The sequence below is a fragment of the Grus americana genome, chromosome 2, assembly GCF_028858705.1.
Source record: "Grus americana isolate bGruAme1 chromosome 2, bGruAme1.mat, whole genome shotgun sequence".
Taxonomy (NCBI): Eukaryota; Metazoa; Chordata; class Aves; order Gruiformes; family Gruidae; genus Grus; species Grus americana.
The window spans coordinates 26,478,819-26,494,128 of record NC_072853.1 but is presented as its reverse complement, the minus strand read 5'-3'; the positions used below and the strand labels follow the sequence as shown (position 1 = coordinate 26,494,128).

Genomic DNA, 15,310 nt, shown 5'->3' with positions numbered 1-15,310 from the left:
ACCTTTTTTCTTCCAGTCATTACGCTGTAATAAAATTCTCCAAAAGTTTCCTCCACCCATGGGATATTCTCACACACAGGCGGTGCTAACAGCCTCTCCAAATTGAAGGGCAAAGTCCAGTCACTGTAATGTTTGTATTGACTGTATCTCAGTCACCTTCAAACCATTAACTTTCATACTAACAATAAGTTAATGAGACCTGCATTAAAGATCGTTTCCAAAGGATACCATATAAAAAACAGCTGGGAGGTGCCAAAGTCCTTCTGAAAAGCCTGGTGTTGAATGCAGTGAGAACACCTTCACAGTTAGCTGGGAGAAAACGACTCTGGCACCAGGGAGAGGTGCAAGGAGCATGGCCTTACCTGGCTGATGTTGACAGGGTGGACCTGCGTTGAGTTTTCTTGGATGCGGATGGTGGGGGGAGCTTTCCACAGGCTCTCCTTCACAGTGATGATCACATCGGCACTGCTGGTGAAAGCATTCGATGTCATCCCTGCCATGTCCTTCACAGTGACGACAAGTGTAAAGGTGTCTTGCTTTTGAGGATCTAAGTAAAAAGAGCCTAGAGACAGAGCAAAGATCCAAGTGAAATGAAGCAGAGGCTCTTCATCTGCCCATTGCCTCCTACATGCACCATGCTGCTTCATTTGCTCCAGGCTCACTCCTTAGATGGGCCTCTGCCAAATCTCAGCAAGCTGTTTCATCTGGCTTCTCTGAACACTACAGCATCATGTGGACATAATCATATGAGACTTCTGTGTTGTGGTCTCATGTTGTGTAGGTGCATCACTGAACAGCCCTCACTCCAGTTAGGTACTTGTTCATCCCAGCAGAAGGGACAGGTTTTTAATCATCTCAGTTTAGTTGGGATCATGCGGCCAGCTGAGTTTTCTCTGCATTTTTCATGTTACTGCTTTGGGTTTTCTAGATTTCAGTGAAGAGAATTAATCCCAAGATATGACTCAGTGTAGTCCTTAGGGCTAGAGGATCTACCTCTCTTCTCAATGTGCTTTTAGATCCTGATCTCCATTTCTGCTAACTTCCCTTGAATTTGGTGGGACACAAAGAAAGTTCCCCAAAACCAGGGCCTCAGTGGAGTATGTCCCACTGACTACTTTTATTCAGAATTTAACATCAGACCTGTGTTGTTGTTTTGTTCCTACATACACCCAGGAACTTACAAGGTTTTTTGACAAACAAGAATCTTTTTACCTACCTGCCCTACTCGGTGAGATTGCTCCAGTTACATTATCGATTTGGAAAAGCATTTCTGAATAAGGGTTGGGAAAATGATGGAGAATACTGTACATCAGCTTTGCATGGGGAGTTGTAGGATTATCGCGGTCAGTGGCGTGGACGTACATGAAAGGCTTGCCTGTTCAGATTAGAGAAGAAACAGTGGTAAGAGGAGACCAAAACCTCAACACATAGTCCATTTGAGCAGAGCTCTCAAGCCAGGAAGGCAGCTTATGGGGACCTGTCGTTGTTTCAGAATGCTTCTCTCATGGTAAGCCATGCTTGTGTGTGGAAGTTACATTGCCTGTGTACCATCCCACAAGTTCTCTCTCCACCAGCTCTGCTTAGTAGGATCACGAGAGGTGTGAAGACCAGTTGATGAAGAAGGTGACAGAGCTAAATCAGAGACCTATCTACCACCCAAGAGTTTCTGCACCCAGAATGTAGTTCACTGGTATCTCTCTTTAAGGCCACTTTGCAGTCTTTATACAAATCAGTTCAACCCAAAGCACCTTGAGAAAAATGCCCTACAGCTGTGACACAGTTATAATTAAAGGAACAATCATACAGTGAAAAAAAATATGGAAATGCATGGTAACATAAGTGAATTTTTGCCTTTTAATCACCAATGCAACATTCAAAATCTTTTTTGATTTCAATGCAGTTGAAGAATACAGCAAAATATTGCAGAATGGTTTTCTGACCCCATGGAGCTTTATATGCATATTCTTTAGTGAAAGTTTCTTCTTGACTCCGTAGTCACAGTGATAACAGCTGGCTGAGTCCTTTATTTCATTTCCAAGGTGTGGGTTGCGAACTGCCCTTTGATACTTTCCTGATTTCTGGACTGGATCACTGCAATCCATAATCTAAGACTGTCTCCTAAATATTAAGGTTCAGCCCACATTCTGAGAAGCATTAGTCACAGTAAGCACATGTCCCATATCTACGCTGGCATTTTATTTCACTGATGTGCAAAGGCATACATATTCTTAGCATTCTCTTTCTGTACAGTCTTCAGCAACCTTTAAACTTTAAACTCCTTCTAGCATAGGGGTTTTTTTTCAGTGCAGTGGAGAGAGCAGCAGTATTTGCCTTTTAAGCGATACTTGCAAAGCAACAAGTACTATGAAATATTTCTGATTACACTCATCCCTTTACACTACATAGTGGTCACCTCTTTGCCCGTTCATTATATTATACATGCTTGTATCCTTATTTTGTACAATCCTGTGGGAAGGAAAACTGATCTTTTTTCAGCTTGTTGAAGTATAGCACCCACTTTATCCTCCTATTTAACTAATCAACCTAGCTTCCTATTAACTATAATATTTAATTATTATGATGATTACCTGGACGGGAGTTCTGCCTCACTACTCCAGTGTACTTTATCTGGTCAAATTCTGGTTGGTTGTCGTTGATATCCTCCACAAATATTGTAACAGTGTATGGACCTTTCACTACGTTTCCCTTTTCATCCAGACTTTCCACCTTGATTTGGAAAAAGAAGGAACAGCAAAGAAATATTTTCATGTAGATAAATTAAAAGATATAAAAGAACATCAGGACATGAAATGCCAAGTCATTCTTATTGTGATGCAAATCTGGGGAGAGCCATCACTACGTGGCTTCATCTACAAGGACAAATTTACCACAGCAGCTCACTGACAATAATTCGCCATAGTATATAATGCCAACAAAACAAAATAACCTACTCCTGCTTCTGATGACATTTTTCAGAAGAAAATTTCTCACATCCAGTCTCAGCAGACTATTTGTATTCTTGCACAGCTTAGACTTCATGCTTTTCTTTAAATAGAAATACTTTCTAAAGAACAAGGAAAAAACCCAACACGATATAGTGGACTCAAGTCTGCTATTGTAAATATCAACCAGAAAAATAGGATGATATAAGCATTTTTACAGAAAACTTAATCCTTAGTTCTGATTACATTTTTGTTCCAAACGATTTGATGACTTCTTATTTTCCAGCCTTCTTTGACTTTAAAGCACCAATTATATATTATGTCTGTCTGACTTTATTTTGTTTGCACACGATAGATCAAATCATGATTACTTATGCCTAACCAAGTATCACTTTTCAGTTCTGTCATCACTTCTTCTCTGTAAAGAATTCCCATGTTTAGGGTTAATAACATCTGGGGCTAGAAAATTGTCCTCTCTAATACCAATCCAACAGTGCTTTAGAGATGAGAACATGAAACCATTAAACCTGTGTGCTAGACTTTAGAAAGATAGCTAAGGCTAGCTAAAACATCATCATGTACTTTGTTCAGATATTGATCCTCTTACAATCATCTCCTTCTCAGTTGCTAGTGCCTTAGAAAAAGACAATACCATTTCTGACACAGAGTAAGAGCACAAGGCTACACTGAGACCAAAAGATGGCCTACCCGCTGTCCCACTCCCAACAGTGTTTACAATGAGATCCTTATGAAAACATGAGTATAACAGCAGGACAAGCACACAGTGCTCTTTCCTCTAATAGCCTCCAACATCTGCCAAACAGCTTTCTGCTGTTATCTAACAGAGTTTAGATCTGTGCCTCTGTGCCTAAATGTCATTTACTCACACCATTTGTCACTAAATAGATTATAATCTTCCTAAGTAGATTACAATAGTTTATTTTCTCATTCCAGTCATGGAATTCACCCTATCAGTCTTCAGGGATAACAAGTGAATCTCATTCATGGGGCCAGATTTCACTTCCAGTCAAATGTCCTTCTCATATGAGGAGAATTAAAGGATTGGTGTTGACATCAGGGTGATTTTTATTTTCTCAACATAACCTTCCTGTGCTAAGGAGCATTTTTCCTGTGCAAAGTCTTTCAGAACTATAAACCCATGTGTCTTTCAGCAAAGCTCAATGCTAAAAATGAAAAAGCTATCTGTAGACACAGACAAAAGAAAGAATTTGAAATTTCAACAGTTTTCCACTGATTTCAGGTTTACTAAAAACAGGCAAATATGAACAACCCTCCCTTCCCATTTTTCATTCAATTTTTTACCTGCAGCCTGTGCTCTGCTTTGGTCTCCCAGTCCAGAGACCCATTGAGATACAGGATGCCTGTCTTCGGCACAATGTCAATTATTCCATCTTTTTCACCAGTCGCTCTGAAACTCACAGCAGGTGGCTCAGATGTGAACTAGAATGGGGAAAAATCATCCTTTTTTCAGCATTTTCACCATAATCTAAATAATGTAATGCTTTTGTGTCTTTTAAAATCTATTGCCAACATTGTGCTTGGCTGGGGGAATGATATTCCAAGAGTCTGCTCAAACAAATCTGCTCTTTTCTGATCCTCAACAGAGGAGTTTTCACATTATTTCCTGAATGCTGCAGGAAATCCCCACTGTGGTTTCTTTCCAAAGCAAACGTCTGCTCAGGACAAGGCTTTGTCTGAGCACGGGAACGGAAGAAAACGACACACATCCTCCATTTGCCTGGGAGCTGGATCTGTCCTTCTGTGGTTATGGCTTTGGGAAGAAAACCTCAGAGGTGAAGGAAAATGAAGTTACATGGAAACCTGTTCTCTAGGAATGCTGATTTTATTAATCCCTGTCTTAGGATATCCTCTTAAAATGTGTTTGAGAGAAGGGGTTGTCTCTTGTTTTTTTGCATGTAGACTCTTGAATTCCCAGATAGAGGAAGTCAAAGTTAATTTGAGATCCTCTCAGGGGACTGTTCTTCCCACCAGCACAGATGACAACACTGCCTGTGAGGTCAGTGTGTGCAAACTATGGGGGTTTTGACCGCAGTGGATACCAAGAGACACTTGATTACCTGGTAAATGAAGCGCACTCCCTCTCCTTCTGGAATAAAGAAATCTATGTCCTTCAGAGGCCCAGTTACATGCAGGTCCTCCAAATTCTGGCACATAGCCTGTGAGAGAGAAAAGGATGGAGGAAAGCAGCTGAGAGATGTCTGCTGTCACCGCACACGAACAGCAGATCTCCATCATTGAGCCTCTTGCAAGTTATTTTGCTGTAGCATAATGGACAAGACACTTGCCAGCTTGCACTGAACCAAGTTCTTTAGTACACATCCATTTTTAAAAGCAGTGTTATTTATTAATTAATTTGAAAACAAACATTTAGGTCTTGCCCTTTTCTAAGTACTACATAATTAAATGAGATTTGGTCTATTTTCAAGAGCAAGCAGAAGCACCAAAGAGCTGAGGGTAGACTGAGAGCAAGAGGAAATTCATAAAAGCATTTCTGGACCACACAGCAGCACCAGCACATCCCATCCAGGAGCTGCACAGTCCTGTGGCCATGGGGAGGAATTGGGGCTGCAGCCATTGTATTTTCCTCAGTAAATCTAACCCTTTTTTTGTAAGGGAAAAAGGTGGACCTCCCCAGGTCCCCTAACCCACCACCCTCAGCGCCCCAGTGAACTGGACAAGCCGCTCAGGCCCTGTGCCTTCACATCAGTTGCATGTGAGTGCAAACCGCAGCCAGAGCAAACATGTCCTGCTGATCTCTGGCTTCTACCTCATGGTAAAAATGCCATGTAAGTCTGTGTCACCCTCTGTTTTCTCCCTAATGGCTGGCAATGCCTTCACATGGTGTTTTTTCTGGCAAATTTTTTATGAGTTTTATATGAGTTTTATAACCACCCCCTCCCTAGTGCCCAAAAAACTCCGGACACACTCTGACTCTAAAGTTTCGAGGCTGTTCTTTCTTTCAAACAAAAAACAAAACAAAACAAAAATCAGCTTCCTAGAGCAGCTCTTGCACACAAGACAATGCAGCCTATGGTTCAGATAATCTACTCTGTTTCTTCAAAGGCGAGACCAAACTGCCTTAAACACCTACCCTTCTCTCCCTGTCACCCTCCTCTTGCCAACACTAAGGAGCCTCCTGCCAGAATTAGGGCTCCATCATTTGGCTGCACAGGTAAAACTCCCTTTCTTCTCATGTAAAAATGACTTTGTTCTGCTTCACGGATTTGGAGTGCCATTGCTACCCTGTCCATCACCCCAAGGAGTCGGGCTCTGGGAATGCATGTTCTCTGCTGCATGACTTTTCCCCTGGATTTGGTCCTATTGCTGCTGGGACAGCTATTCAGCCTCTCGCAGAAAAGCACAGCTTACATATTACCAAGGGAAAACTTAATTCTGGCTATGACAAAAACATAGCTAAGTTCCATGCAATTTACCCTAAAGCGCTCTGTGTGTGTGTGTGTGTGACAAGTGGTGGCTGAATAACACCAGATTCTGCTTAATAATAGCCAGAGATGCTGCCATCCTCGCTTACAAGGGTTTGTGACTCTTTTGCAAACAGGAAAACTAGAATATTGTGAGAACTGGGGAAGGAGGGGGAGGGAAGCTAGTGGACACTGGTGACAGTAGAGAAATATCCGAAAATGCAATCCTGCATACCAGGAAAGAGTACTTTACAGCTACTCTTTACTATTTTTGCTAAATGCTGGCTGCTGGCCTCTGCCAGGGACAAGATAGCAGGACCCTGGATCTGACCTGCTACAGCTGTTCCCGTGACGCACTGTTGAGTACGACCCAGCTCCCGGAAGTTTTTCCCAGGGCCATTTTGTGGAAGAGTTTTGCTTGGTCATGCTCCTTGTTGTGGAGGAACAAACGCTGACACTATAAAACCCAATGGGTTCAAAGTGCAGGCTGTGAAGCAAGTAAGAGATATCTCTTCCTGTTGATTAAAATTACTTTATGTGGACCATAAAAATTTCCAAACGTATGTCTACAGCATGAGTCACTACTCAGGGGCCTGAAGGGGAAAAGCAGTTTTCTCCTTGGCCCATGTCTGTCTGGCATCCCTTTTGAGGACAGCTGTAATGGCTGTGGAGTGGCTTCACAGGGGTCAACACTGCCATGGGCAGCAGCTTTTGAAATGGAAAGGATAAAGGAGGCACTTGCTACTGCACATCAACCCCACCCCTCAAAGTCTCCATATTTTGAGGCTTTTTATTTTTCATAGACTTTAATTCAACTTATTTTTTATCTTTTCTGTTAATTTCAGTTGTAAAGTAGAAGCCACCACTGTAGACTTTACAAACATCAGTAAATCTATTGAATTTAATAGATGAGGTCCATAAATAGCATAATTAATACATGTCACTTGCAGACAATCCTCTGAAAAGGGATTTACATAGATGAAATAATGAGGATAAATATTTAATAAGCATGGTTTAAACTATGTGCCATTATATGTCTTAGAATACATTTCATATGTCAGCACATGTATGGATTATAATACACATGAACACGATACAGACATCTTCACTGGTGATTTCTTGCAGTATTTTTAAATCCTTTCTAGCATGAAATCCACTTACTGGAAAAAGTAATATCTAAGCATGAACTACAAGAGGCAAAATAGGTAAATTGGTTTCCTCTAGGTTTTTAAAAGGTTTTTTTCCCAATGATTGACACGTCTTCTTAACTTTTGGCCATGGGGCCACCCACGTGTCGGGACACACTCCCACACTCAGTTCCAGCTGCTCTGCTGGCACACACTGCCAACCTGAACCTGCAGACTGGGATGCCCCGCAGGTTAGAGCTCAGAGTCTCACAGGCAACCTTTGCTGTTTGCTCCCAGATAATAGAAGGAAAAGCTGTAACTCACCGAGTGAATAAAAAGCAGAAATTGAAGTCCACACAGCTTAAACATACTGGAATATGCTTTGCTTCCGTTCCTGTAAAGAAGAGGTGATAGTCACTTTAAGCCCATAGGGTTGGCCCAATCTATTTGCAAATAAAGGCTACAGCTAAGCCTTCCTGAAGCTGTAGGGAGAGAGCAGCCGAGGAGCGAGCTCTGAAGGACCAGGTGCAGCTCTGCCCGTGGGAGGTGAGATCACTGGCGTCGCCAGGCTGGCTGGGAAGGTCATCCCATCAGGTCTGTCCCCAGTGGTGCAGGAGGTGCCACATGCTATGACAGCCTCAAACAGCTGTCAGAAGTTGAAACGCACAAAACTTCCAGTCATGCAACATCATTGTCACAAAGATTCTGTCTCACGCAAGCCCTACTCTCATTTCTGCTTTACTTAAGGCAACAGCAAGTTCACAGGAAACACTATAACCACAAGAAAGTCTGTGCACGGACCATCCTGAAGCCACTGTCTGTCAGTTACAAAACACAGCCTTTCAGTGCAGCTTGCAGAGGCAGAGAAAGCCGAGGGATCTGCACCCCTTATAACAACATGGTTACTGGAAATGAAATTTCAAAGTCCAAGAAGCACTTCCTGCCTTGAATTTCCAAAAAAAAAAAAAAAGATGAGCACACACTGCCACAAGTGTGTTATATCCTCCTGGAAATGAGATGGGTTTCTCAAAAATGAAATCTCGCTTTCTCACTACTTCTAGATTTTAACAAAAAGGACAAGGCAAGTTCTGGAGAGAGGTGAAGGTGGTGTGCAGTGCAGCCACTTTCAGTGGTGCTTCATGTTACAAAAAAGGGACCTGTGAACATAGAAATTGCCTCCCACACTGCTGTTCTCTCCAGCGCTCATTTTAGGATGTGCCACAGGACTTTATCTTGCAAATCCTGTTCTGAGTGGGGTCTCATTGTGTGTGCAATTATGCCCTTTGAAATGACTGAGCTCTTTCCTGGGGCTGGACCTAGCTGGGTGGGAACTGGAAAAAAATAAAATGGGGCTCCTTTGAAACCAGAGGAAGGAAAATTGATAAATTTGTCAGGAAACAAGGTCTGAAGGTGAAACCCCCATGGCTGCCTGGCGGCGATGCCTGCTGAGAGGGTACCTCACTGCCCTGCCTGCAGCCAGGGACCTGGGGCCCAGCACAGGCAAGGCAGAGGGGTAGAGAGGACACTTTGAACCTCCTGGGAAGACAGTTTGAACCAAGACCATTGCTGATATTTCAGTTGGCTAGTCAATGGAAATTTGTTCAGGTCCTCCACCTCTCCAACAGCCTCTCTGCTCCCCTCCTCCCAGCCTTTTCTGAATACATCAGGCAGTCTCAGCCACACTTAATAGCAGGGTGGGAGCTTCAAAAAGCTAATTCCTTATTAATTTGGGGTGTCAGGTGGGACAGAGGACCCAAAGGTATGCCCTTCCCGAGGGTGAGGCTGCAGTGTGTGCCCAGCGGCTGCCTGCACGGTTTCCTCTGCCCCTGTGGGGAGGCATGGCTGTACATGCCCCTCGGCTAGCCGGCGGTGGAGGGACAACATGGAGCTAAAAGTACTGGGGGAGGTCAGCAAGAGGTGAGGAAAAAGGGTATGGGGTGGTCTGGGAATACCACGGTCTGGATTCAGGGAAAAGAGAAGGAGCAAGACCTACTATGGTGAGGAGAAAATTTAAGGGACACATTCAGCCTTAGTGTAGGGGACAGAAAATGCTGGAAAATGCATTCCTTCATGTGACTGCCTGACAGCGCTGTGTCTCAGCCAGGTTCCTCTGTCCAGATCCAACTGCGAAACACAGCAGTGGAAATACAGCCATTTTGCAGGTTATGGGTTTCCATGATAAGTGCCTTTCCTGTTCCCTTCTCTTTGAATGCAAATATCAATCCCTAATGTCGTTCCATTGCGGTGCCTGTTGCAAGGCCAGGATGAGTGGCTTAATCAGCCCTTGAACATTGATTTTTCCCTGGAAGCTGGTATCAAGTCTTATGAAGCATCTCACTGCCAAGGACCAAAGCCCCAAAATACATATTCCTTTGTCAGTCAGAATAGAGTTTCAGTATATATATAAACTCATACAAAAATTTTCAATAATAGACAGTTTCAGGATTAGAATAGGATCAGCTTAACCAAAAGCAGCCTGAGATCTGGCTGAGGGCTGGAGCCATATTTCCCCCTTCATTTCTTAGTTTCCTCTCAGTGCTATATCCCTAATAATCCCTTATGGTTCCCCTGACTGAACAGAAATCTCTGGGATAACCAACATACAACTGTCCCAGTGACTTTCAATAATAAACATTCAGAGAACAAAGAATATTCCCGGAGGTTAAAGATCAGTAACAATCACAAGTATTTGGTTCCATGAAAAAAAATAATCTGATTTTCTTTAAATGATTGGTTTCAGATGTTCAAATTCAGTAAAGAGAAAACAGAGGAAATTGATCCAAATCAAATACAAACCAGACTAAGCTTTAGCACAGCCGTCATCCATTTTACAAGGACATCTGAGTTCTTAACGCTGCCTGAAAAGCCTTCAGCAAAATCCTTGCTTCAGCTTTTAAAACCTTTCTGAGAAATGAGTTAGATTATCCCTTACCTGTAACATGAAAAGCTTGTTTTGCTCTAAAAATCCTTCTTTCAGCTATGGGAATCACCTTTGCACAGGTTGGTACTGTCTGTCCGTGCTTCTCCACACAGTTTATCGTTCTCAGGCTTGTCGTAGACCTTCAGGGCAAACATTAACAGCCTGGAGAATTATTGATTCTTAATGACTAGGTGTGGTATGAAACGGTGTCCATGTAAGGAAGCAATGTAGCTCCAAGATAATTTACAGCCTTCGATATTTTTATGTCATTTGGAATTTTCTTTCTGAATTCATTTTTTTTGGTGAGGCTGTGAGAAATGAACACATGGGGCAGGGGTTGGAGCCGCAAGGGGAAAGTTGTCCTTTCTGTAGGAGAGTAGGTGGAAATAAGGCATGGGCCTTGGGTGGAGGTCATGTTTGTTACTTGCCTAGTTGCAGGGATAATTCATGTTCAGAAGACAAGAATTTGGACATAAAGATGGCTTGTTTTCATAGCAGATCTGTGCATGGGAAGGACCCAGCCTAGTTATAAGCATAATTCATTAGTCATCAACTCAGAAAGTTCAAATTCTGTCTCAGCTCTGCAACAAATTTACCTTGGGTAACTTTGGGCAAATCACTCTATTTGCCCATTTCCAGGAATTCGTCTCATAATGGATGTAATAATTCCTTTCCCTCATGTCTCATCTTTCATGTCTGTTTGGGTTTTCAGCCCTTCAAGGGAACCAGTCCCTACTAGTCGCTGCATTATAGCACCTGTAGTAAGGGGAGGTGACATCAACTGGACTGTAAAGGACTATAGTAAAAAAAAAAATAAATAAAATATATCTGGAAAAAACAGAGGTTTTTCAAAAAAATCATGATCCTTAAAATGTTATGTTTTCTGCTAACTCACTCTTTAATATCATGCTTATTTCAGAAGTTTTGAACAAGCTTCTTTTATTCTCTCATTAAATGTTACTTTTCATCCAGGTTCTAACTTCTGCTTTCAATTTCCTCGGTATTTTAGATTGCTCTTGAACATTGTTCAATTACTTTTTGCAGCACATTAAGTATTTTGCATCCAAAGAGACAAGTGTTTAGAACTGATTACAGCTGGAAGGCGTACAGTTCCGGGAGAGGTGAGCTTTCTGTGCTTCAGATCACACTTTTACCTCAAAATCAGCATTTGTTTCTCCAAGAAAAAAACCTCTAGACTGTGCTTTCAGCATGCTTTCAAACACAATTGTTCTCCATTTGCTCATGCACTCAGAATGATTCAGACTTTCTCAAAGCTGTCTGCTAGCAGTGAGTTATCTTTAGAACACAGCTCAAAACCAACAATTGCCATTAAACCATTAGAACTCATTGTTAATGAGTTCAAAGTAAATATTATAAGGGAGAGGGAATAGAACTTTCTTGGAAATATATTGACTTTAAGTGACTTACATGCAGATTAATTGTGTACTAATTGGATATGAATGAGAAGTACTTTCTGCATGAAGTATAAATTTCAAAACAGCCAGAATTCATACTGCAATAACAAATTCACATAAGCAAATTCCTAATATCATTTTTAGCCCACCTGTACATGACAAGTGCAGAATAACTCAAGCCATGATTCCAGAAGTCACAGCCTCATAAACAAGTTAGGAGTTTGTCTTTCAAATGCTAGAGTCTCTGCTTGGAAGTCCAATTATTAGGAAATGCAGTGGGGTAATTGAAATACAAATTTAAGGTACCTAATATGCTTAAATTAATGCCTGTATTTTTTTAAAGTCACTGGAAGAGGTGATCCTGCTCATTCCTTGTGTCTTTCTCTGGCTGAAATAACTTCCCAGCTGTAGAGCAACTGCTTACAGGTTGTAACCACACAGGGGAAAAAAAAATCTCCCATGTCAAATACATTACAAAGTCCAGAAGCACTTAAGGCTTTACAACAGGCATAACATGGTGCCACAGATAAAATCACAACGAGAAACAGCAGTGAGACTGGTGCCTTGAGCCAGCTGTTTCTCTGAGTAAATCTGATGAGAAGGCGGCAAATGTCCAGGTGTTTATTGTGTGAATCATTGTTCAACGAGTCAGTTTTTCCAGAAACAACTCTCCTCATATCATTAGTCATATCCTTTTCACTCCTCCCATTTATCAGTTTTGTCATTCCTCCCTTGCTCCATTTTCATTTTTTTCTCTTTGTCTCTTTACTTTTACTCCTTGTTTCAATTCACCTGATGTCACCCCACGTACCTCTTCTATTTCCAAAACTAATGGGACCTCCCTGACCTCAGCTTCTTTCCCTTTCTGCTTGTGTAGAAAGTATTTCTTTTATGGATCTCCTAGGTCTTGATAATTTCACATCATCATCAATATGTGTCAAAATGAGCTAGCACCAGTGGAGGGGAGAAAAGCATAGAAAAATAATGCTTAAAAGAAACTCAAATTTCTGGTTATCTAGTTCCCTTACTTCTCCTGAGACAGAATCAGCTACACCTGCAATCTCCTTGGCTGTAAAAAATGCAAATAATGGCCACTCCTAGTCTCCATAGGTAATCCATTGCAGTACTTGCAGATATCTGATCATTCACATTGTTGTCCTCTGGATGCTGCTCAGTCACTCCCCACCTTTGCTGATGAGCTGTGCCTCAGATTCTCCCAGGTGAGGCTTCTTAATGCTGCTGAGGACAGGCTCTTACAAACAATATTTCCTGAACAATGCAACTCTTACCAATGCACATATAAAGTATTTTCATATTGTCTTCATTGCATTGGCAGTTGCACTTCCATAAGTCTGATTTTGTTTGTATTTGCCCATGCTATATACTCATCTTTAGTGGTGTAACCTATTTATGACTGGCTTTGTGCTTCCTTTGTGAGTTTGAGGACACTGAAGACTTCTGACTTAACAAAGTTATTCTTGCTAACCTTTAACCCTTCATCTCCTTTACACAGAGACCTGGTCATTCCTTCTAATGCTTTTCTTTGGTTTGTTTCCTATTAATTAATCTTATTTTACAGAAATCTGCTTTTTTCAAGTCCATTGTAATTTTTTTCCTTTTCCCTCGTTCCCTTTTCAAGGACTGTGGATTCTCATCATGGTATAATTACCAGACACTTACATCACCCCTATCTCCTGTACTCTGTACTTCAAAATAAATATATTAATCCCCATCAACATTTCACTTTTTTTCCTGACAGTTCCTTCTGAAGCACTTTACACTTCTGTACAAACAGTCCAGTCTCAAATTATTCAGCCAAATCTCCATGGTTCTCATAATCTTGAGAACATATTAAGTGTTACAGGGCCTCATATTACTTGCATTTAAGATGTTCTTCAGACCTTCCTTTTACATCTCTCATTCTATTTTGATAGCCTTGCCCGTTCTACTGTTTATACCCCTGTTCACATTGAGATAATTTATGTTTATACAGTGGTGCAAGATGTGGTGTTGAGGAGACGGAACTCAGACAGAAAGCACAAACCAAGAAGATCAGATGGACACAGCTTTGTGAGCAAACATACAAAAAAAAAAAAAAAAAAAAAAGAGGCACCATGAGGATAAAGGGGGCAAACTATGTAGGCACATGTTGGCATAAGAACAAAACATGACACTGGCTGTGCAGGAAGTTCACTGCATAATTTTTGTATTGTGGGGCTTCACCATCAGCCCCCTTTCATCCTCATTTAAACCCTTCTTGCTAACTTAGCCAACAGCAGCTCAAAAAGGGTAAGCAGATGTATCCAGCAGTTCACGGTATTAATGCTTGATGGCCAGGGTCAATGAAGCTACACCACCTGTGCAACCCTGTTCCCTACCCAGGAGATATGGACCTTGAATGTCTTTGCTTTGGATGAGGAAAATCTTACCTGAATCATCCCTGTTCCCAGAACTTGATACTCAGTTTTGACCTGTTAACCTCAAATCTTGGTCAGATTCTTAGTGCCTGTCTGGAGGAGCAGGTAACAGCACCAGGAGCTCAGGTGAGCTACCTAAAATGGACACTGCCCCAGAAGCAGAGATGCTCTCTGCTTTTGTTCTTCCCTTTTTGTTCATCTGCTGTAAGACTTGGGCTCTGTCCTTCCTCAGGGAATCTCGTAGGCCATTTCCACCCCACTGAGGGGCCTGCTCTTTCCCCACTGTTGCTGCTCTATGTCTCCAGCATCTTCGTTTGGCTATCCTTGGAGGACTCCATGTCCATTATATTGATGAAATTCTCCCAGCCACTGATGCATCTCAGCCTAGCCACCTCCTCTGGCAGCCCTTCACCAATGTGGTGCCTTGTTCTCTGCTCACATTGACACCGATGCTACCTTGCAGTTCAGTAAAGCCTCACCAAGACTTGGGCAGAGATATCTCAAGCTAGTTTCATTTGCAGGTTCCTCAAAGCAGGAGGAAGCTGAATCAGCAGCATGCTTGTTCCCAGAGGGTCTCCTTGAAGGCCTCGGTCAGCCCCAAATCTGCAGAAGTTGCCCCACACACGTCATGCTCCCAGTGACGGTGTCCATCGCCCCCAGGCATAGACATCTGACCTCTCCCACTGCACACAGACAGACTGTATTGGCTTGTCTTCTTCATCACTGACAGAAGAGGCCTGTTGAGAAGATGTGGTGCCCAGGGACATGGTTTAGGGGTGGACTTGGCAGTGTTAGGTTAACGGTTGGACTTGATGATTTTAAAGGTCTTTTCCAATCAAAACGATTCTATGATTCTATGAAGTTCCCCCATTTGCTGCCGTCAGGTCCTGGCCCCTGTTAGGGGCTGAGCTGATGCTGTTAAACTCCTGGGCTGTTAAACTTGCCCAGGTCAAGATGATAGATTTTAGTTTCCCTTTTTCTTCTTGCAAGCAATGACATAATGGAACCAAATGGCTCTTCTGGAA

At 42.2% G+C, this 15,310-nt stretch overlaps 1 protein-coding gene across 1 annotated transcript in view; it reads right to left on the bottom strand.

Moving 5' to 3' along the window:
* The window catches only part of CDH17 (cadherin 17), a 28,860-nt gene extending 18,284 nt beyond the window's left edge, over positions 1–10,576 (bottom strand). Inside the window, exons 1-7 of the mRNA XM_054816236.1 lie at positions 10,466–10,576; positions 7,858–7,927; positions 5,042–5,140; positions 4,266–4,403; positions 2,589–2,727; positions 1,217–1,375; positions 363–562 (exon numbers count right to left, since the gene is read on the bottom strand). Of these exons, the coding sequence (XP_054672211.1) occupies positions 363–562; positions 1,217–1,375; positions 2,589–2,727; positions 4,266–4,403; positions 5,042–5,140; positions 7,858–7,902 (780 nt within the window). The 5' untranslated portion in view covers positions 7,903–7,927; positions 10,466–10,576. The remainder of the gene's footprint in view (positions 1–362; positions 563–1,216; positions 1,376–2,588; positions 2,728–4,265; positions 4,404–5,041; positions 5,141–7,857; positions 7,928–10,465) is intronic.
* Positions 10,577–15,310: the final 4,734 nt, after the last annotated feature.